This window comes from Protomyctophum bolini (genome assembly GCF_963924005.1).
Source record: "Protomyctophum bolini genome assembly, chromosome: 6".
Lineage (NCBI taxonomy): Eukaryota > Metazoa > Chordata > Actinopteri > Myctophiformes > Myctophidae > Protomyctophum > Protomyctophum bolini.
The window spans coordinates 34,723,349-34,744,556 of NC_137867.1; the positions used below are offsets into that span (position 1 = coordinate 34,723,349).

General features: G+C 41.9%; 1 protein-coding gene across 5 annotated transcripts; it reads left to right on the top strand.

Annotated features, from left to right (window-relative positions):
* The first annotated feature begins 8,608 nt into the window (after positions 1–8,608).
* On the top strand, positions 8,609–20,732 carry rnf34a (ring finger protein 34a). 5 transcript variants are annotated; one of them, XM_080766533.1, is made up of 8 exons: positions 8,609–8,741; positions 10,010–10,228; positions 12,686–13,075; positions 14,756–14,818; positions 15,862–16,063; positions 16,737–16,766; positions 17,466–17,531; positions 18,550–20,732. In XM_080766533.1, exons 1-8 carry the CDS (start codon positions 8,736–8,738, stop codon positions 18,738–18,740), a joined length of 1,167 nt encoding a protein of 388 aa, XP_080622659.1. In that variant the 5' UTR covers positions 8,609–8,735; the 3' UTR covers positions 18,741–20,732. The 5 variants fall into 5 exon arrangements, with proteins under 5 accessions (XP_080622659.1, XP_080622660.1, XP_080622663.1 ...); XM_080766534.1 differs by having other exon boundaries at positions 18,553–20,732; XM_080766537.1 differs by having other exon boundaries at positions 12,779–13,075.
* The last annotated feature ends 476 nt before the right edge of the window (positions 20,733–21,208 follow it).

Genomic DNA, 21,208 nt, shown 5'->3' on the forward strand with positions numbered 1-21,208 from the left:
CTCAGACTCATCTTCAGAATCTAACAGAAACCAGTGGATTCTACTGTCCGTACTGTAACGACAGTCACACTCTTAACCGCTGTGATAACTTTAAGCGACTGACTGTGTGGCTGTAAAGCATGATTGGATTGTGGATGTACACCGGTGCTGGCGTTGTGGACGGAAGCATAATGCCCGGGACGGCTGGGAGTGTGACCTAAGAATAAGATATACATGCCCAGAATGCAGTTTTGTCCATCTACGTGTTTTACATGGAATCAACCAAAGGCAACAGAAGAGAGATGAGAGCCAGGATGGAGGCCACAGCAGGACACTTGAATCCTGAGCTTCCATGGGCTGCATGGGGCGGCTGCAATGCTTTATCAGTGTGTCGTCCACAGTAACAGTCTTTGTATTGAGTTGTGCTTTTCATGTGAAATGTACCCATTCTGCAAACTGTTAATAAACACTTAAATCAATCAATCAATCAATCAATCAATCAAAACTGCAGCACAGCACAGCACAGCACTGCCTTCCAGAGGCAAAACGCTGCAACTGCTTGTGGTGTGGCATCCATGTCATTCATAAATGCACCGATCTATCTATGCCCTACAACAGATAGATGGCCTACATTACAACAACTATCATCTATCATCACACGTTGATGGGGAGCATGCATCACTCTTTAGAAATAGACCCATGCTGGCCTGGACGTTTAGCTCAACTGTCTGGGTACATAGGCTGCCAAACCTGTGTGTCACTCCCCGTCTCTCTCCCCCTTTCCTGTCTAATTTACTGTACCCTATCAATAAAGGCAAAAACGCCCCAAAAATATATAAAAAAAGAAATAGACCCATTCTACAACACACACACACACACACACACACACACACACACACACACACACACACACACACACACACACACACACACACACACACACACACACACACACACACACACACACACACACACATATGTATATATAGTGTGTATATATAGTAAGTAGTAACTGTTTGTGTGTTTGAGGAAGCCCAACAACCCTTTAGGAGGGCCCGAGGGCCATTCAAGCCACAAGCAGAGCCTGCAGTACCACTGTTGCCCAGGTGGAGCCTGCAGAACCATTGCAGCTCAAGAATCCACCACTCCTGAATGAAGTGCCTGCTGCTGGGAGCCTGGTGCAACACACAGGTCCTGGACCTGGTGAGGGCAGGATTGGACCTGGTGAGGGCAGGAGTGGACCTGGTGAGGGCAGGAGTGGAGTCAACCCACAGAGCCTAGTCCTTCCACGCGCCAAGATCTACCCCCCAGTCCCGGCAGAGTAGTTCAGGAGCAACGGATTGTGTGGCCCTGGTCTTTCCCTAATGGGACTGATGGAGGTACTGGGACGTAAGTGGGGAATTGATCAGCGCGGCTGGATCACCTGAGTGAGGGGTATGTTGTTGCGAGACCCGAAACCCTGATGACCTTGGGATACATCACTGAGGATACGTCCCAGGTGCATCGATGCAATGTTTTATTATAATTTTTGTTTTGAATTGTTCTGATTTATTACACAAATGTATTTTTTCATTTATTTAAATGAATCCTTTGGCATCCTTTGGCATCCAAATGGCATCCAATGTTCGGAACACTCAAAACTGGCTATTCATGGTCACCATCTTTTGTGATGTTTCTGATGAGTATAACGTCAGAGCTGCGAGCAGAACAGCTCCAGTTCCGAGGAAGATGCCCATGCCCACCGGCGCTTTGCTTTCCATGGCACTTGGAATGACTGGCAGCTGGGGAAAACGGTTAAAGTTTGTGCACTTTCTGTCTCAAAATAATATATGATTTTATAGTGTGCAGTTAGTAGATATCATATGAGCAACGCTAATTGTCTGATGATGAATAAGGAGTTAATTAAATTAATAATTACAGCAGCCTGATTTTGACAGCAAATTTAGATTTTAGTAATAGTCTTTTGAATAGTTGAATCACCTGGAATGTTGTAGTGTTAGTCTAGTTTTGGTCGACTAAATATCATAAGATTTTAGTCGACTAAATCTACAGTTCATTTAGTCGACTAAAATGTATTTTGGCGGGCCTTGATGCCCTCGTAATTACTTATTTTTTACACTTGCTGAGAATAGCCGATCTACAAGCTCACTCCCTTTCTAACATTTTAGTCTAGTTTTTATTTGTTGGCGAAATTGTCAATATATTTAGTCCGTTTTAGTCATCATAGCTTAGTTTAGTTAGTTTCCATTTAGTGTTCGTCAGTGAAAAAAGGTTGTCGACGAAACATTTTCGTCTTAGTTTTAGTCGACAAAATCAACACTGCATAGCACAACACATGTAGCTGCCTGATTCATACTTCACGCTATATGAGCTTGTAGATCTACTATTTCCGTTTTTTTGTTCTAAATGCATGTTTTTTCTGCCTTTATTGATATAGTATCAAGTGAAGACTAACAGAGGGAGGGGGACAGAGAAGGGGAGAGACATGCAGCAAAGGTTATCATGAACAGGACTCGAACATGCGACGCACTCTCAGGCCCAAACCAATGTTGCATGCGCCTAGGCCAGCAGGCAGCCCTTCAATGTTTGTGTTTACAAATGTTTGTGTTTGCACAAACACTCAACTGGCTATTCACTGTCAGCATCTTTCGTGATATTTCTGAGGAGTATAACGGTGCATGTCAGAGCTGCAAGCAGAACAGCTTCAGTTCCGAGGAAGATGCCCATGACCACCGGCGCTTTGCTCTCCATGGCAAGGCAGCCAGGAATGGTGGCAATAAAGGATCCGGATTCCTGGGATGTCCAGTACAGGTCATAAATTATGTTGTGGAAGTCCAACAGCTTTGCCACAATCTCATCCCTTCTGGAATAGGCGAGCACTCCAAGTACTGCCAGAGACCCAGCCAGGAGGGCCAGCAGACCAGCGTACGATCTGAGGCCCCATCGATTCTCCTTGTGGGTACTAAAGTCTCCAAAGGCGACCACGACCAGCAACATCGAACCCAGTGTATTCAACACAGTCACACCATTGACGTAAACTTCGTCACCATTGCTGAAAACTTTACATTTGTTGAATCTCAGCCACAAGCCAAGGGACAACACGGCTATCCCTACCAAAAGAAACACAGTGTTGAGAATGAGGAGGATCCATTTGGATAGCTTGCCGCATGCACCCAGTGCCATGATGATCAAGATCTTTCCTTCTTTTTTTCTCCGTCTCCTCAGTGTCCTGGGACCGTCTGATTTATCACTATTCTTAGACAAGAAAACGCTTATTAGGCACCTAGTTAAAACAACCAATTGTTTGGAAACGTTCCAACTGCAACTGCTTATTTGACTTTCATTTTTAAAGGGCATGTTGTGATGTCGTTGTGTGATGATGATGTGATGTCATTACATACTATAATTGGTGTGACCCTCGGTGGTGTGACCCTCGACAGAGCTCTGTCCTTCAAGTATTACATACTGTGGGAGGTCTGATACAAATCAGGAGACAGCAGGACCAAGGTTTGACACACGGTGGTGCCCTTCGTTTTATTGAACGCAAAACAATAAAACGCCACTTTCAGAAACAATAATGCAACTTTCCTTCACGTAGCAGGTTATCTTCGTGATGGGTTCCCACTGCAGAGGACGAGAGGAGAGCATTAAGGTGAGTTCACAGGTAAAGTGCAGTGTTGGGGCCTCAGGCTCTGGTCTGGGCTATCTACCAACTACACCACTGACTAACTTTCTTCTTCTTTCCTTCTATAGGTTCCAGGAGTCGGCCGCGGCGCGAGGATCCCTAAAGGGATGGGCACCGGGGGAGAGAGGGGTTTCTTTCCACAGGAGGTAGGTGAGTGTTTAGAGTAGGTTTTTCTATCCACAGGAAGCGGCGGAGTAAATACTCGGATACGGTAAGGTAAGTAATTAGAGTATATATTAAAAAGGGTATCTTTGAAAAACAAAGAAAAGGTCTCGCACACTGAGACACTTGCCAAAATGTTGCTCTTTATTAGTTCGACGTTTTGGTCGATTAGACCTTAATCAGGACAGACTGTCCGTCCACATCAACGACCATGCAGTCTGTCAACCTCTTCACAGCTGCAGGGACCACAACCAGGGATTCCCTCAGAGATAAACCTGTCGGGTGAGAGACCTCCCCTCATGGTCATTGGTTTCTGAATGGCAGTGTTTCTGAATGGCGGTGTTTCTGAATGGGGGTCTGTTCCCGGTCATTTTGTGCTTTCTTTTGCCAGCCAATTTCCAACATAAGATCCGGGCTAAGCACTTGGCTAACATTTGATTTCTTCCTTCTCTTTCTTTCCCTTCAGTTTGTAACAGGGTCACAGACCACCCCCTTACCTTCTCAAGCGCTGTGGAAGCATCTGTCAAATTGACCTCCGGTATTGTAAACAGGTGAGCAAGATGGCCTGTGAGAGGTTCATTGCAGAGATGTCAGTGAGTGTGCAGTTTGGATTGAAAGATGACAAATTGCTCCAAAGATCAGCTAGTCCCCAACATGCAAGAAAGACGACCTTTGCACTACATGGAACAAATTAAGACTTTTGTTTTTAACTCCTCGAGACAGCCAGACAGGGAATGTCACTGCTCTACCGTCCACATGTCTTTCTGATGCTGCATTCCGCAGCAACAGACTCATCAATTGAAAGGATGGGATCGTTCACTGAACATGCAGTGAAGACGAACAACAAAGCATGCGTGCATTTGTGTTTATGATTGTACTTTTACAAAGAAGAGAAGAGACTAGTCCGCACACAGGTTTGATGAAGGCCGCCTGCGGCCGAAACGTTGTGTCTTATATTATGGTGTTTTAAATAAAACAAAACACCATCGGAGCAAACCTGTGTGCGGAGTGCGGACTCTCTTCTCTTCACTGTACTGTGTGTGTGCTAGCCACCCGCTTTTTAAGGAGGCTAGGGATTCACATTTCTTAACAGCTGTTGGTAGGGCGTTTAGTGGCATAGGAGCGAAATGATTTTAACCCCTTGTTTGAGCTGAATCTGGGTTGAACATGATTTGTTGAACTCCCTCTGGTGTTGTGATCGTGGAATTTTGGTACATGCATCTTAGCGGTGTAGCGAATCTTGTAGGAACATTGCAAGTTGCTGCTGTTGTCAACCCTAAGCCATTCCAACCTATCAAAACTGGCAGTGGTGAGTTGGGAGAGTAGTTTGACCAGTTTGTTTTGGGATGTCTGGAGCCTTGTTTTAAGGGTCTGATGTGCTCTGGTACCATGAGACGAATGCATAGTCGAGGGAAATCTTGTAAGAGGGCTCCTGTTAGGGTCTTCAATGTATATTTGTTGACCAGCGAGGAGAACAGCAATTTTGACCAAAGAGGTTGACTTTTTTTATTACATTGGTGGTGGCCGTTTTTCATTTTTTATGTGTAATGATTTAATTTAATTTAATTTCATATTTATTTATTTCATTTCAGTTATTGTTTTACATGATTATATTAATTTTACTTTGTAAAAGAAAAAGAGCAGGAAGAAGATCAATCTTATTTATACCTGCCCCTATCATTAAAAAAACATCTAATTGATGCTGCTACCAACCATACATTTTATATCACCATGATTACATCAAATAAAAAAGAAAGACAACAACAAAGACAAAAGAATAGTTTCTTATCAGCGAGCCAGGTGCAATTCTACCGAGTTCAGAGCTGAGGGCCTTTTCAGACTCAGTGAGCACAGTCTTAAGATTCAGATTGAGATATAGGCAGACCTACAGCTACCTCCCTAGAGAAGACAGACTATGCACCACCACCCACTGTGCACCCACTGTGCACAAAATAAAGTGGAAACTTACACTTCGTAACCGCCTGTCCACTGTAACCAAGATATCAGAGACACAAAAACTCCCATATGTGCTGGGCGAAGTACAAGAATGTGCAAACACAGTAGCAAGATTTGTGATAGGAGCTGTGATAGGAGCGAGAAGGATATAAATGCAACACAACCTATCATTGTGTGTATTCCTGCACTTAAGTGACCTCGGTACATAGAAATAGATTTATTGGGTATTCTAATCTACTATCTAGAGTAGACTGTTGATATAGGTTCATAGTTTACCTATGATCCTATCCATCCATTCATCTTCAACCGCTTATCCGTAGTCGAGTCGCGGGCAACAGCTCCACCAGAGAGCTCCAGACTTCCCGCTCCAGAGCAACATTAGTAACTTCCTCCTGGGGGAACCAAAGGCGTTCGATGTAATCCCTCCAACTGTGCCTTGGTCTGCTCCGGGGTCTCCTCCCAATGGGACGTATATGCACTTCTCACCATATAAGTGAGATGCCAGCCACCCGTCGGAGAGAACTCATTTCAGACGCTTGTATTCGCGACCTTATTCTTTCGGTCATGACCCACACTTCATGACCATATGGTGAGAGTAAGAACGAAGATTGCTCGGTGGAGCGCTTTGCTTTCTGGCTCAGCTCTCTTTTCGTCACAACAGTGCGGTACAGTGACAGCAATACCGCCCCTGCCCCTCCGATTCTCCGGCTGATCTCCTTCTCCGTCCTCCCTCACTTGTGAACAAGACCCCGAGTCCGAGATACTTGAACTCCTTCACCTGGGGTAATGTCTCATTCCCTATTTGGACTGCACAATGATCCATTGGTTTCCTGCTGAGAACCATGCATGGCCTCAGATTTGGAGATGCTGATCCTCATCCCAGCCGCTGTACACTCGACTGCGAACCAGTCCAGTGAGAGCTGAAGGTCTTGGACCGTCCGATGGTGCCATCAGGACCACATCATCTGCAAAAAGCAGTGATGCAACCCTTATTAACTCACCGAGCCGTATACCCTATCTGCCACGACTTCGCCTTGAGATCCTGTTCATGAAAGGTGACAATACGCCTATGATCCTAGATTAGGCTACTATTTTAGTATTACAGAGTAGACACTTAATTAAAGAATTGTATAGAGCAATTACCTTTAAACACTTGTACACAACCTTGAAAAAGCTTACCCCAAGCTAACCTTTCTGTGTGAGTGTGTGGTGTGGTGTGTGTGTGTGTGTGTGTGTGTGTGTGTGTGTGTGTGTGTGTGTGTGTGTGTGTGCGTGTGTGTGCGTGTGCGTGTGCGTGTGAGACTGCGTGTGCATGTGCTTGTGCGACACTGCGTCTAGAACAGTGAGCTGTGGCGTTCCACAAGGAAGCAACTGGACCTTTACTGTTCCTAATACAGTATATGTAAACGACATGACATCAGCTTGTGACTGCAACTTGTTCCTGTTTGCAGATGACTCAGCACTGCTGTCTCGGACAGCAACAAACTGCAGGTTGAAAAGGCCCTCAGTTCTGAACTCGGTAGAATCTGCACCTGGCTCGCTGATAACAAACTATCTTTACACCTGGGAAAAACTGAATCCATTCTCTTTGGTTCTAATTGTAATCTCAGCAAGGCAAATGGCTTCTTGGTTAGAGTGGGTGACAATGTTATCACACGTGAAGATGAAATTACCTACCTAGGTTCCATCCTGGAGGCTAATCTTTCCGGTGATAAAATATCCACCAATGTAATCAAAAAAATCAACAAAAGAACAAGATTCCTTTACACTGGTCAACAAAAACACCTTGAAGACCTTAACAGGAGCCCTCGTACAAGGTTTCTTTGACTATGCATGCACCTCCTGGTACTACAGCACCTCAAAGGCCCTTAAAACTAGGCTCCAGACTTCCCAAAACAAACTGGTCAGGCTCCTACTTGGCCTCACCCCCCGACCCACCTCACTCCTGCCCACTTTGACAGTCTGGAATGGCTTAGGGTCGACGACAGAGTACAGTACAGCATCTTGCAATGGGTCTGCAGGTCCACAAGATTCTATACACCACCAAGATACCCATGTACCTGTTTAGATACTTCCTTAATGATAACGAAGTCCACACCCACAACACCAGAGGGAGTGCAACGAACCATGTACAACCCAGATTCGGCACAAACAAGGGACTAAATAGTTTTCGCTCCTATGCCACCAAAATGTGGAACGCCTACATGCAAATCCCTTGACTCCTTCAAAACCGCTCTCAAAGGGCACCTACGGACGGCTGCAATTCGAAATTGGCCGCCGTAAAATCTGAATCCCCCCCACCGCCCCCCCCTTTTTCCCTATCTGTATATGTTTCTTTTCCCTTTTTACCTCCTTTATGATGAATTCCTGTTCTGTTCTTTGACTATATAGAAGTGTCTATTTGTACGTCTCTAAATGTTTTGATGAATTGAACATGGTGGACCCTCTTGTAAACAAGTGTAATGCTTAATTGTATTGAGTTTATGATTGAAATCTACTGTAGTAATACTGCAAACTGTTAATAAATATTTCAATCAATCAATCAAGCGTGCACACGTAGTCAATTACCAAGAATGTCATATAAAGATCTGTTAATGCCCCCATAGTCCCGCGCCTTCCCACCACCCTTTCTCTTCCTTGTTTTAACGAAAGGGGAAACTATTAAATTATATAATGGTTATAATAATGAGGTTTGTAAGTTGTGTCAACAAAGTCTAGCCAATCACAGCGATACGACCAGCCCGGGCTATGGGATCCAGATGGGATCTAGACGTCACTCTTTCAGTGTTATGATTGGTGCACTCCTTGCATCAAGTCACTCTCGCACTCATCTTTCCTCGATTCCTCGCTCGCTGGGAATGAAGAAGACAGACAGTTCATCTAAAGAAGTGAAGCTCCTTGTTGCAATGATTCGACTATCAATCTGTTCTCACACATTACACACGTTGGTGCAATGAAGGTACGATTCCATTCTATTTATGTGACATTTAGCACACCTTTAAATGGTTTCGAGTTCGACTGTTGGCTAACGTTAGCTAACATAGCAAACCAAGCTTCATTTTGTTGTATCTGCCAGCTGGCATTAAGCTATAGCTATAGCTTGGTGTGTAAACGTAATTACAGAGTAATTATACAGTAAAAGCATTTGAAAGGTCTACACAATGTGGCCGATCAGTCAGTGTGTATAATGCCTCGAACTCTGAATTATGTACTTTACTAATCCCCGGATGGTTTAGGGTTCAGTGTATTTTTCTATACCTGTAAGATCGTATAGTTAAATACATCTCAAGAACCACACAAAAACGCATGTGTTTTGTTAGTGTTTAACGATAATGTACTTTGTTTATTACGCTCTTCCACCACTTGGCAAAATATTGACAATCAGCTTTGCCTTTTATATGAGGTCATATGTGTCGTCACTCCTCCTATGAATTGAATATGAAGGACCCCAATGGAAACACGCCATAGGCTTTCTTGGGGTTTAAATCCTCTTAGCAGACCTTGTATTGAACTGTACTTTCCTGTGCTTTTTTTTAAATAAAAGTATTCAATCAATCAAAAACTCATATAAACCTGTGTATGACACATTCATTTCAAGTTGATTTTGATATGCACAGATGTGACTCCCCTGAAGGCAGACATGCAGACTTGAAATGAATATATTGTTATATTCAATTCACCAACTGTTTTGATTGATTGATTGAATACTTTATTAGACAGAAATGTAAACAGCACAAGGTACAGTCACATATTTGTCTAAAAATATAATGCAATCCTGTATTCAAATCAACAAACATGGCATAAAAAACAACACAAATACAATATCATCAACAAACGGTGATGTAAATAGGTTCTCAATGTAATGGGACCCAGGGGTGGTTTTTTAGATGGGACATTTTATGAGACCCACTTCAATGACGTTAGTCATATTTTGTCATTTTTACAAATTGCAGCATTTAACTCCCATTTCATCTTATATGGCATTGGTTATAATATGGTTATATATAAAACGCTATTATATGATGTAGTGTAGGCCAGGCCTACAGACTAGAGGTGAGTTTACCTCCCCTTTGGCCTGCTTTGAAGGACGCCAGTGACGGTCATATATCTTCAAGTCTGGATCGAACTCACTAGAGACCCGAGAACCCATTGAAGAAAAATATGTTGTGTAACTACTAACTAGTAGTACTAAATGCATTAATCAGGTATGTCTTTTGGGAATGACAGGCAGGGGCCACGTCCATGTGGGCTTCATGCTGTGGTTTGCTGAACGAAGTCATGGGCACAGGGGCAGTTAGAGGCCAGCAGCCAGGGTTTGGTGCTGGGGCTGGACCCTTCCGGTTTGCCCCCAGTGCGGGATATTCCACATACCCGCCCACAACCTCAGGGAGCCCCAGTGTTGTATGCAAGGCCTGTGGTCAGGCCTTCTCCGTCTTCAGAAGGAAGGTATGTTCCTTTATTTTATATTTTTTTATGGAGGGACAGACAGTAGGCTGACAGGAAATGGGGAGAGAGATGGGGGGGAAGACATGCAGTAAAGGCCGTCGGGATCGGGAGTCGAACCCGCGGCACACTGCCAGACTGTGTTGGCAGCCAAGGTGCCTGGACCACTGAGCCATGGCCCAGGCCCGCTGCTATTTGTTTCAAAACTGTTTTACCCTGTACATGTATATAACGATGCAATGTCACATAGCTCTGTTTACAGTACACAATGCTGTACCCCCTCCAACTGTAAATACATGCCCTATTTTCAACAGTTTGTATTATACTTTGACACTGCCAATAAAGCTCTATTGAATTGGTTATGGTACAAATGTATATGTAATATGATTTGTCCTCTGTCTGAGTCACTCAAGGAGAGATGCATAATCTTTCAGCTACTACAGTCTGGCCATGGCTCTACACTGACCACTGCATATGAATTAATTCCATATAGTTAAACCATATGATAAGAAATGTACCACGTAAGAGTATAGGAAGTAACCTAATTTAAAGCTACAATCTGAGGCTTATTTTAATAAAACATTTTTTAACCAATATGTATTGTATTGAATGAATGAATTTAATACATGCGTTGGAAAGGTTTGCTGTCACATACCATTAGATCTGCCTTGCTGCATGTGACGCTGTGCATAGTACATAATTGCATCATCAAATGCAAATTTGTATTGATGTAAAGCTCATATATTTATTCAATTCATAATCTATTTATTCAGCAAGAAGACCTCTTTTTGACAAATCCCACAGCAACTTCCTGAAGTACACAATGTGCCTTGTTTCTCTGTGCTACGTGTATAAGGCAGCAATCATAAATCAGTTTGCCGCTTCATAACATGACAGCTGCCTCCACGTATTCATAACGAAATGGGGGGAAATACTATGGCCAACAAAAAACACACAAAATGAAATGTACTGTTTAATTGATAGTATTAATGGTTATTTATTTATTTTGTCTATTGGAACAATGGACAGTCTTGAGTTCTTAACATCACGTCCCGTGTTTTAGGATTCTACTAGACAATAGAGATGCACAATATAATCGAAATCGGCCATAAAAATGCCATGTCAGTGTCGAACCGATCTAAAAATAATCCTGATTATTTTCACAGATATTGATGCCGCAATAAAGTACTCGCACAGCAGCCAGTCCCCTGTCGCTGTCTCTTTAAGAGCGTCAGCTGTTAGTGGGGAGGGGTGCTTATCATCTACTTTCACCAGCAAAACAAAAAATTTAATAAAAATAGTTCAATATAAATACAATATATTATAACAATATAATATATATCAGTATTAATATCGGCCGATATGATCCATCCTGCAAATAATCAGAGATCGGATATTGGGCATAAATTCAATATTGTTCATCTCTACGACTACTAACTAGACAACAAACATAAATCTTAGGGATTGTAACTTTAACAAACGTCCTGACTGAGTGTACTGATTTTTTGTGAGAATGCTCCACTGGATGATTGCAGTGGCAGAAGAACGGCATGCAGATTTCTGTAATATCTTTTTGGAGGGCAGTATTATGTTCATATGGCACCAGGCTGCTGTCACTCTGAACCTTGTGCTGCACTTTCTGTGCCAGTTGAGAATCTAATCCCTTAGCATGCATTCATTACTGTTTGATGTTTGTCACTTAAAAGAAATGGGCTGCAGCAGCCTGCCTCTGTGCTTGGGGTAGCAGAGCAGATGTGGATGGTTAAAACATGCTTGCGGCATCGGTACTGACATCCGATATGTTTCCACAGGACTTGGTTTGTTTGTGCCCGTTTTCTATACCTCTGTCAGTGTCATGTACACCGTATACTGCAAAGCAAAGAGTTCATAGGAGAAAATGTTCTAATTTTGGGTGTTAAATGAATCGTGATCTTCTTAGCTTCTTCCATGAATGATTTATGGAGATACCAAACATAGCAATTCCACAGCAAAATAAAGTGTATGCTTGCCAATGGGGCGGCTGTAGCTGAGTGTGTAGAGAGGCCGCCAAGAAAACGGAAGGTCCCTGGTTCGGGCCCTGATCTACGTGTCGAAGTGTCCCTTGGTTAAATGCATACCGGTATACCTAATTTCACTATACTGTGTATATGTAGAGAAGGAGGGAGACCTGCACACTGTCACTTGCTGCTTCAATAGCTTTTTTATTTATTGTCCAAAATGCAACGTTTCGGTCCTTCGACCTTCCTCAGGCATCTGCAGTCTGCTGCTTTGTCGCCGACGCACCTGTTATTAGTGAGTCGAGTGTGCAGAGGTCTTCCCTTCTATACTGAACTTTATATATACTGTATATGCAAATATACAGTGACAAATACCGCAAAAGAGTGCAGACAATTACTTATTGTTATATTATACACGTCCATGACAAGCCTCAGTCAATTGTTTTTGCTTTGTTTTACACAGCATATCTGCTGTGACTGTAAGAAGAGCTTCTGTTCGATCTGCTCCGTGCTGCAAGATAATCTGCGCATTTGTACCACCTGTCACTTGCTGAAGGCCACAGCCTTCCAGAGGCCGCAGCTCATGCGCCTACGCGTCAAAGACCTTCGCCAGTACTTGCTGCTGCGTAACATCCCCACAGACACCTGCAGGGAGAAGGAGGACCTGGTGGACCTGGTGCTGTGCCACCAGGGTCCTGAGGAGGAAGACGAGGACCCCGACACGGCCAGCCTCGCTTCCCGCCCCCTCTACACCCCGCCTCCATCAGCAGCCCAGTCTGCCACAGAGTTGTCTGCCCTCGCTACCCCTCAGGAGGAACCACTCAGCAGAAGTGACAGCTCTGATAACAACCAGGTAGAGTGAACCATGGGTGGATAAGACAAGCTTTAACTACTTTCACTGTAGTCATTTTGACCGATCTGTTTGGGCTTCTTGTGCATAAGCATGCCTCCCGACCTTCTACTTAAATCATTCTCTAAATAATTTCAAAGATGGCAGATGTCCCGATGTGGTATGTTGTGAGCTCGTAGATCTGTTTTTGGAAGTTTTTACTGTTTTTACAATTTTCTTCTCACAATAGCAAGATGATGCTAAATGTTTTCACTGTAGTTTTTAGGTGTGACAGCGTCTTTGGTGAAAACAAGCTAAATTAAAATATCAACTAGAAAAAGTGCCCCTCGGGGCACAGGTCTCCACCAGGCCAGGTCAGGTTGTGGCCTCCTGGTGGTGCTATAATAGGCCAATGTGAAAAGGGTGCCATTTGTTCTTACACCAATTGGATGATTTGAGGCATTTTTCTCCAAAAATGTGTTTGCAAAAATCCACCTGTTGGTGGTGCTATAACAGGCCAATGTCAAAAGGGTGGGATATATTCCAAAGCCTAGTAGGAAAGTGTGTGAAAGATTTCACGTAAATTGCACGCTGCGTTCATGATTTGAGGCCTTTTGTTCAAAACGGGCCAATCCTGCAAACTTTGAAAGCCAATGTTAGCCAATTAGGATGGAATAAGAAATATTGGTCGTGAGCACATGACTATAGAGATGCTGTGTAACAATTTGCAGGATTTTCTGACATAATCTGGAGGAGTAATATCAAATAATGTGTTTTACAAAAGTCGCCCTATGGCGCTATAACAGGCCATTCTGGAAAATGGGCAGAGGTTCATCGTTGGCATCCAGGGAGTGTGTGTGCAAAGTTTGGCATTGACCCGGTTAACGGTGCCGGAGATTAGCTGGTAATGGAAGGACACACACACGGACGGATGGAGTGCAAAACATGCTCTCTCCCCCATGCCTTCGGCCTGGTAGAGACAATAACTAAGGAATAGAACATCGCGGTTACACAATGTTTTCCCAGATGAAAGTAGAAACACTCTTCTTTCTTTTGTGATATTTGGTGTTTACTTTGTCATAGAACAAAATATTCTGTGGGTCTTGAAAGTCATAAACGCTCAAAAATGCTGGCCAGGGCTACATAGGCTATGTAGGAAACTCGGAGAGAGAAGGAATGAGAGAGGTTTGAAGTCCTGGCGTGACTCATCCCCCGGTTACCGGAAGTATTTTCTCCATGGAGAATAACATTGGGTTTCTTAAAATCATCTCATATACATTGTGGTCCAAAAACAAACAAACTGTCTCTGCGATATTGATGGGTTGAGTGGCTCTGCATCGTTTATGATAGTCAGTCATATTTGATACAGTCGGTTTCTAGCGAAAATGTAACTAAATTGGCGGCAGTAACATTGGCAATTAATCAAATCTGTTGATTCTTCATATCTATATGAGTAAAACCCCCGGGATCATATTTGACGCGGGAATTCAGAAAAGGGGAAAAAAAGTGCGACCCAGGTAGTATGTGTAAATCACGTCAGACTTCAGTGCTCTATAGTCTATAAATACTTGTACCAACTACCAATGGTCTCAGCCAAGGTGTGACTAGTCCTAATCCTTTTATTGGCTTGTCTTGGCCAAGGAAATGGTGTGCTATCCTTGTAGCGCACAATAACATCTGTGTTTGTTGTTGTTGTTGTTGCAGGATATAGGTGATGCCACATCAGTATCCCTCCTCAACTTGGACCACAGTGAACATACTCCTGAGGTGATCCGTTTCTTACTAGGCTGCACAATAAATAACTTGTGCTATGCATTACAGTTCCCGCTTTGATCTTACAGCGGGGTGTATGACATTAGAAAAAATTGGTTGCCGTACAATATCTATTGTTTGAATTTACAGGCTGCATTCTGATGCAATTATTCTGTTCAGAGAGTAATATTTTAAAATCAGCCACCTAAACGGCCTGTATGGATGCAGACACAGAATAATTTGTAGAGGCATCCCTGGCAATACTGTATGCATTCGTGTTGTGCTCACAGGTTACCTGCTATTATAATAACAATTTCAGTATTCTGTCTTAGTCACAACTGTAGCCTGCAGCAACGATTTCCCTCTCTGAAGGCAACAGAATTTACATACTCATGTTTCTTGATCAGAGATCACTAGTGCTGCTTCTTTAATCCCTGTCAAATTAATGTCAGAACTCAGAAGTAATGCTCTGCAAAATATTGACAATGCATGGGTGTTTTTGTGTATGAATAATTGCCATTGAATGTGATTGCCATTGAATCACAGTCCTCGTGACACCTGTATTTGTGCAAATTTGTATTTCGCCACATGGAAGAATTTTCTTTTGTTAAATGGTAATGCTTTGGTTTGTTGATTTGTTTTGTTGGTTTGAAAGTAATAATAGACCCAAAGTCACTTCCTCTAACATGATTTGCATTGAACATCACCATAAAATGTTGTTAAAAGACCATGTGAAACACTTTTGTCTCTGACAAAATAAGTGCAGCCTCTTCCCAATAAGAAAATTACACAAAGTCCGTAATGTGCAAAACCCCCAATAAATAAAAGTAATAACAAAATCCAGGATTCTTGAAACTCTAAACAGACCAATAAAGCTAATTATATAGTTTTGTTTCAGGGTTTACTATGGAACCCTGTGTCCATGCATGAGTGAGTGCATGATGGGTCTCTTCCCGCAATGTTGCATAATGTACTGTATGTACTGTATACTCCATTGTACAACAAAATATCAGTCAGGTTTCATACCGTTTCATCCAGCTCTCGTGCCGTCTATTCAGGTGAGCCCTCAGACACGGCGACGGGCCAGGGCATCCCTCTCGGACATCTCCAGTCTGAGGGACATCGAGGGCCTGACGGTCCGGCAGCTGAAAGAGATCCTGGCCAGGAACTTTGTCAACTATTCAGGCTGCTGTGAGAAATGGGAGCTGGTGGAGCGCGTCAGCAGGCTGTACAGAGAGACAGAACAGAACAGGAAATCAAGTGGGTACTACTTATTGTCCTGTAACATTTACCTATTTTCTAAAAGTGTTGAATAGCTCTATATTATCATAGCAATCACTGTTTTAAAGTGAGAGAACAGGATAAAGAAATGAAAGGAACTGATTAAACAAAACAAACAGCATACACAATTGGAATTGAAGCTGCTAAATTCTCTACAACATGATTGGAGGAAATTGGTGAATATATTTTCTGTTTATTATAGATCTGGAGTGTAGCAGACCCTGGCTTTAATAATAGTGAATTCTAACTGATGATTTTAAGGCTCTTTATTAAATCAATGTGAAAACTACAAAATGGGGGGACAAAGATGCATCTTAGTGTCAATAACCATAACTCGATAAACAATAAACACATTATACAAAATGCAATACAAAAAAAGAAAGGTATCAACAATGACACACGAAAACCCCACCGTTACATGATAGAGAGATGGGGAGACCCCTGTTACTGAACAAAGTAAACATGCTATAACAATGATTACTATTGGAATGTAGAGCTTTAACAAAACATTTTGTCTTAACCAAAAAAATATCACTTACAGCTCTTTTAATAATACTTATAATATAATATTAATACAATAATTGAGTATGGCATGAAAGCTAATGTTTACTCGTTCAAAGAATCTGATTTGTCTTTTCTTTATTTTCTTCAGTGGAAAATGTGAGCGGTGCTATAACTGCAGGTAAGCAATTGATCGCCTGGGTGTGTGACAGTTAACTAAAACCTAGGTGTGAAGGGCTATGTAACTGAACAGACAATTATTTTCTATATCTTTTATTTTTTAGGTCAATTTGTCAACATATCGAGCATGAGGGCTCATTGGTGGAAAGGTTTCTTGAGAAGTTCTGTGTTGGTATTGGTAATACCTATTCTGAACTAGTCCTTTCTTTCCGTGACGAATCCCCCCGATATTATAATGAAACAAATAAAAATAATACTGATACAAAATGTAATATATTAAACAACAAAAACGAAAATAGCAAAATGAAATAAAAATCTAAACTAAATACAAAAGGACAAAATACAAAAATTACCTTGGTGCGAGGGAGAGGAAATGTCATGTCTATAAAGCATGATAGATCAGGTGTTTTTTGTGTAGGAGAGTAGGCAGTCCACTCCCTTTATACCTTAAACTGAAGCAGATGTTCAAGCTCACATTGGAATATGTATGTACTATTTACTGGATATGGTATACACTTTTGACCACCCTTTTGTTTTTTTTTCACTTGGACACTTTTTTTCACCCTGGCATACTTATATTGGGCATGTCATTATAGACTAAACGTTTAGAAAAATGTGGGAAATTCTTCAAAAAGCGACGTTTTGTGAGCTTGTAGATCGCTACATTTTAAATTTTAATTATATATATTTTTGTAAATAGGGCTCGAGTTGACCACACAAGTGGTTGCCTATCCACCTCCTATCTGCAATGGAGGTGCCATGGGAGGTAAGGTTTATTAATACTTGAATGTGGTCGTCGCTTAAGCCATCTGACTTGCCCACTCCATTGTCCACCGAGTGTCACCTTCCCATCTTTGCCTGCCACAGTCATTGTACTCGCCATGATCCATTGCTCATTGTTGTCATGTGTGATGCCATCCTGGATTGCTTATCAAAAAGACCATGAAATAGACTGTCCATTATCCTATTCTACTTAAGAGGCCCTTTATGTCCTGTGTGAACCATCCTTTGTTTAATCTGACGGCTCAGAGATAATAAAATAAGTGTATTGCCTGTTAGGTTTGTAATGTTAAATGTGCTCAGAATTGCGATATCTTTTGGGCCATTCACTCCCTTACTTAACACACCTGTGATAAAGATTGGCTAGTTGTCATGGAAACGCCTTGTCATGAAGCTGTAATGAGATGATGATGACATTTTCCTGGAATTGGTTTTTCCCCTGTGGCTTACCGAGCACACCCATGCCAAGATAAGCCATTCTGTCTAAGGCAAGTTATTTTAGTTGTAAAAAACAAAACAAAAAAACAACCTCGTTCCACTTCACGCTGTGCCTCATTCAGTGTTCCAAGCTTTCTACTTCAGTTCAAGACATTACTATCCCAAATGGTACATCTGGTTTGCAGCAAAGCATGAAACAGTACATTTTCCTAAAAGACCAAATACCCCTGTGGGGGTATGGCACCTCAACTGAATGAGAAATTCAATCTGTTAGATTTAAGCCCGATTCATAATTCATCTTATGTCATGTGATGAAATTACCCGATTTACAAGCCCTCAATGCTTTGGCGGATTCGACGCATTCTCTGCTTGCAGATCGCCTAATCTCTATCATATGACAGAGCATAAATTAAGCATTAAACTGTGGTTGCTTTAACCCACAGGCTAAAGTGACAGGTTCAAACTCGACACGCAATGGATGACCACTAGTACTGTATAAGTATATGACACTATAGTGTATATGACACTATAGTGACATTTCTTTCTGTGTTTTTTTTTCTTCATAGCAGACGGTGACAGGGGTCAGCTGACGAGTCTTGACGACAACCTCTGCAGGATCTGCATGGACGCTGTGATAGACTGCGTCCTCCTGGAGTGTGGTCACATGGTCACATGCACCAAGTGTGGCAAGAGGATGAGCGAGTGCCCAATATGCAGGCAGTACGTGGTGAGGGCTGTGCATGTCTTCAAGTCCTAATGCACTGCAACACTGCTCCAACCCCCTCACCTGTCATACTTCTTCACAGAAGAAATGCATCTGTGGGCTTGTCACTAGGAGACTCAGACTGTACCTTAATCCACACACACACCCATGCAGCTCAAGAAAGTCTTACCTGAATGGCCCAAAATATTTAATTTGTAGATGTTTAATGTTTATATACCCACTTCACCCTCTGAAAAATATTATTTGCACATTGAATAATAAATAATATGTAGAAAATTAAACTTTTAATTTTGACATTGAATTTTGACTTTTTAGTATGACCAAGGAAAAATAAATGAACCCAGGACTTTATCCGTAATTATTCATTCCATTACTAAACATATCTGTATGTTCATTTCTGTGATGCTGTGTGTTCTAACCCGAAGAGGAATGTGTTGCACGTGTCCATGTGCGATCTCGTCTAATGCAATTTCTCACCCTCGGATCTGCCTATGAACTGTAGCTAGCACTACTCTATTGTCTGAGAATCTCCAGCAGGGCACTTCTCTTTACAATTGCTGCAATTGACTTACATATCTTAGTAAGGGCCGAGGACAAACACATGGAGCTTCACTGGATAATAGAGTAAGGGTGAGTCAACTAGGTGCCAAATAATGGGAAATCCCTTCATGATTCTCACTCTCTTTCTCTGATCTGCCTGTGGTTGCCAGTGTGTGTGGCTGTTGATCGCCAATTTAGCATGTTCTACCAGAAAGCACTTTTGTAGTATCACACACTGTATTAATGCACCACCGCTCACATGCAACTGTGAAGTATAATAACCTGTGATCATCGTGTTTGAGATGGCATGTCTTTCATGATGGCATCTTATTCCTGAGTACCTGCTAGACATTGAACTGCTTTATTTTTTGAAGGTTAATGTCAATATTATGCAAAGGAGGAAAAGCAAAGTGAGCTCACTGCTCCCTAAATGTATTAATCCAAATATGAAGATGCATCATCATTCACATGCTAGACTAGATATTTGACGAAGCCACTTCAGCAAATAATTTTCACTCATATCCACTTAATAGAAATGGTCCATGATGTCAAATCTACCCCTATGAATCAAGTCTACCTCTGGTCAGTATCACAGAGATGAGATATTGAAATCCAACATACACCGTAAAACATCCTTGGTGTTAATGTACCTCTAAGGGTCTATTTGGTTCGATTTGTACACTAGTTAAAACACTTTAAGATTTCACTAACGGCAATATATGACCTCTCCTGCCACACCCTTTTTCAGCATGTGAGTGTTGAGACAACAAGGAAAACGGTGCTATTTCATTAAATCATCTTCTGTGTTTTCTGTTTGAGTTGTGGATGCGGTTTGTCTACTTTTTTCCCGCTTTTTTGTGTGGTATATCATTGGGAGTGGATTGAAGTGTCTTAATGCTTTTATTTCATGTAGTTGTAAAATATTGAACTAAATATTCAAAGATATAGTAACAAGTTTACTGACACCTGTGGTATAGATAGTATATCAAAAAATGACTTGCTGTACAGTTGCATATATTATCACTGAGATGTGTATATATCTATTTTTTCCATTTGATTTAAAATGTGTAATATCAGATTGAAATGGCCCCTCAGATTGGGTTAGTTTATTACTAAAGAATTATGTTTTACTGTCAAGTGATTTGAAATGTGTTATAACTTATAGGTTTGCTTGAAGTGTCTATTGGAGAACCAGAGCATGACGATGTTTGCCTGTGTAGTGATGGGTTTGAGACATGCTCCCCTACACCTACTGTACATGATCTGATCTCCTGTCCTGCTCATTGCATAACATCAAAGTCTGTACTGTACTCGACACAAAGTCAACATTGCTGCTATCTCAGAAAAGGATGTCCCATAAACAAATACAGTAGATCAGCAGGTTGCACTTTCCCTGGGAAAGGGTGTAGTTGTGTGCAAGGTCTGTTCTTTGTATTTGGGAATGTTGAACTTTTTATTTTGGTAATTAAAGAGATTTTATTCAAAGTTGTGTTTTTTTGCATGGAGATAAAGTTGCACCCTTATTTTTGGTTTCAGTTAAACCTTTTACATTTGGGTCAAAGAAGGCTGGAGTCATGTGTTAGGCTACAACATAACATTCTGTACAGATTGTGTTTGAGCTGTATAGCATGTATGCTGGCAAACACCTAGACCTACAGTATAAGTTTCTTCACTAATTACATTCAGAAAGGGAACCATTTCTCATATAATACTATTTATAGTAATATATTGCGGTACAAAGGAAATATATTTTTAATGACATAATACCAGCACTTTGTTTTAGATTTACAAATATAAACAATGTTACCACATTCACCGAGGTGATATCAGGGCTATTACAGCGGCGGTGGTGGCGCAGGGGTAGAGTGTCTGGATGGTAACCGGATTCGAACCGGTTGCCCCAGAGTTACTGTCGAAGTGTCCTTGAGCAAGACACTGAACCCCTAATTGCTCCCGATGTG

Bases quoted from the DNA above. Each gene is read 5' to 3' on its own strand.
- rnf34a (XM_080766533.1), top strand. The intron at 10,229-12,685 runs GTATGTTCCTTT...TGTTTTACACAG, and splicing joins TCTCCGTCTTCAGAAGGAAG to CATATCTGCTGTGACTGTAA. The intron at 16,767-17,465 runs GTAAGCAATTGA...TTTTGTAAATAG, and splicing joins GAGCGGTGCTATAACTGCAG to GGCTCGAGTTGACCACACAA.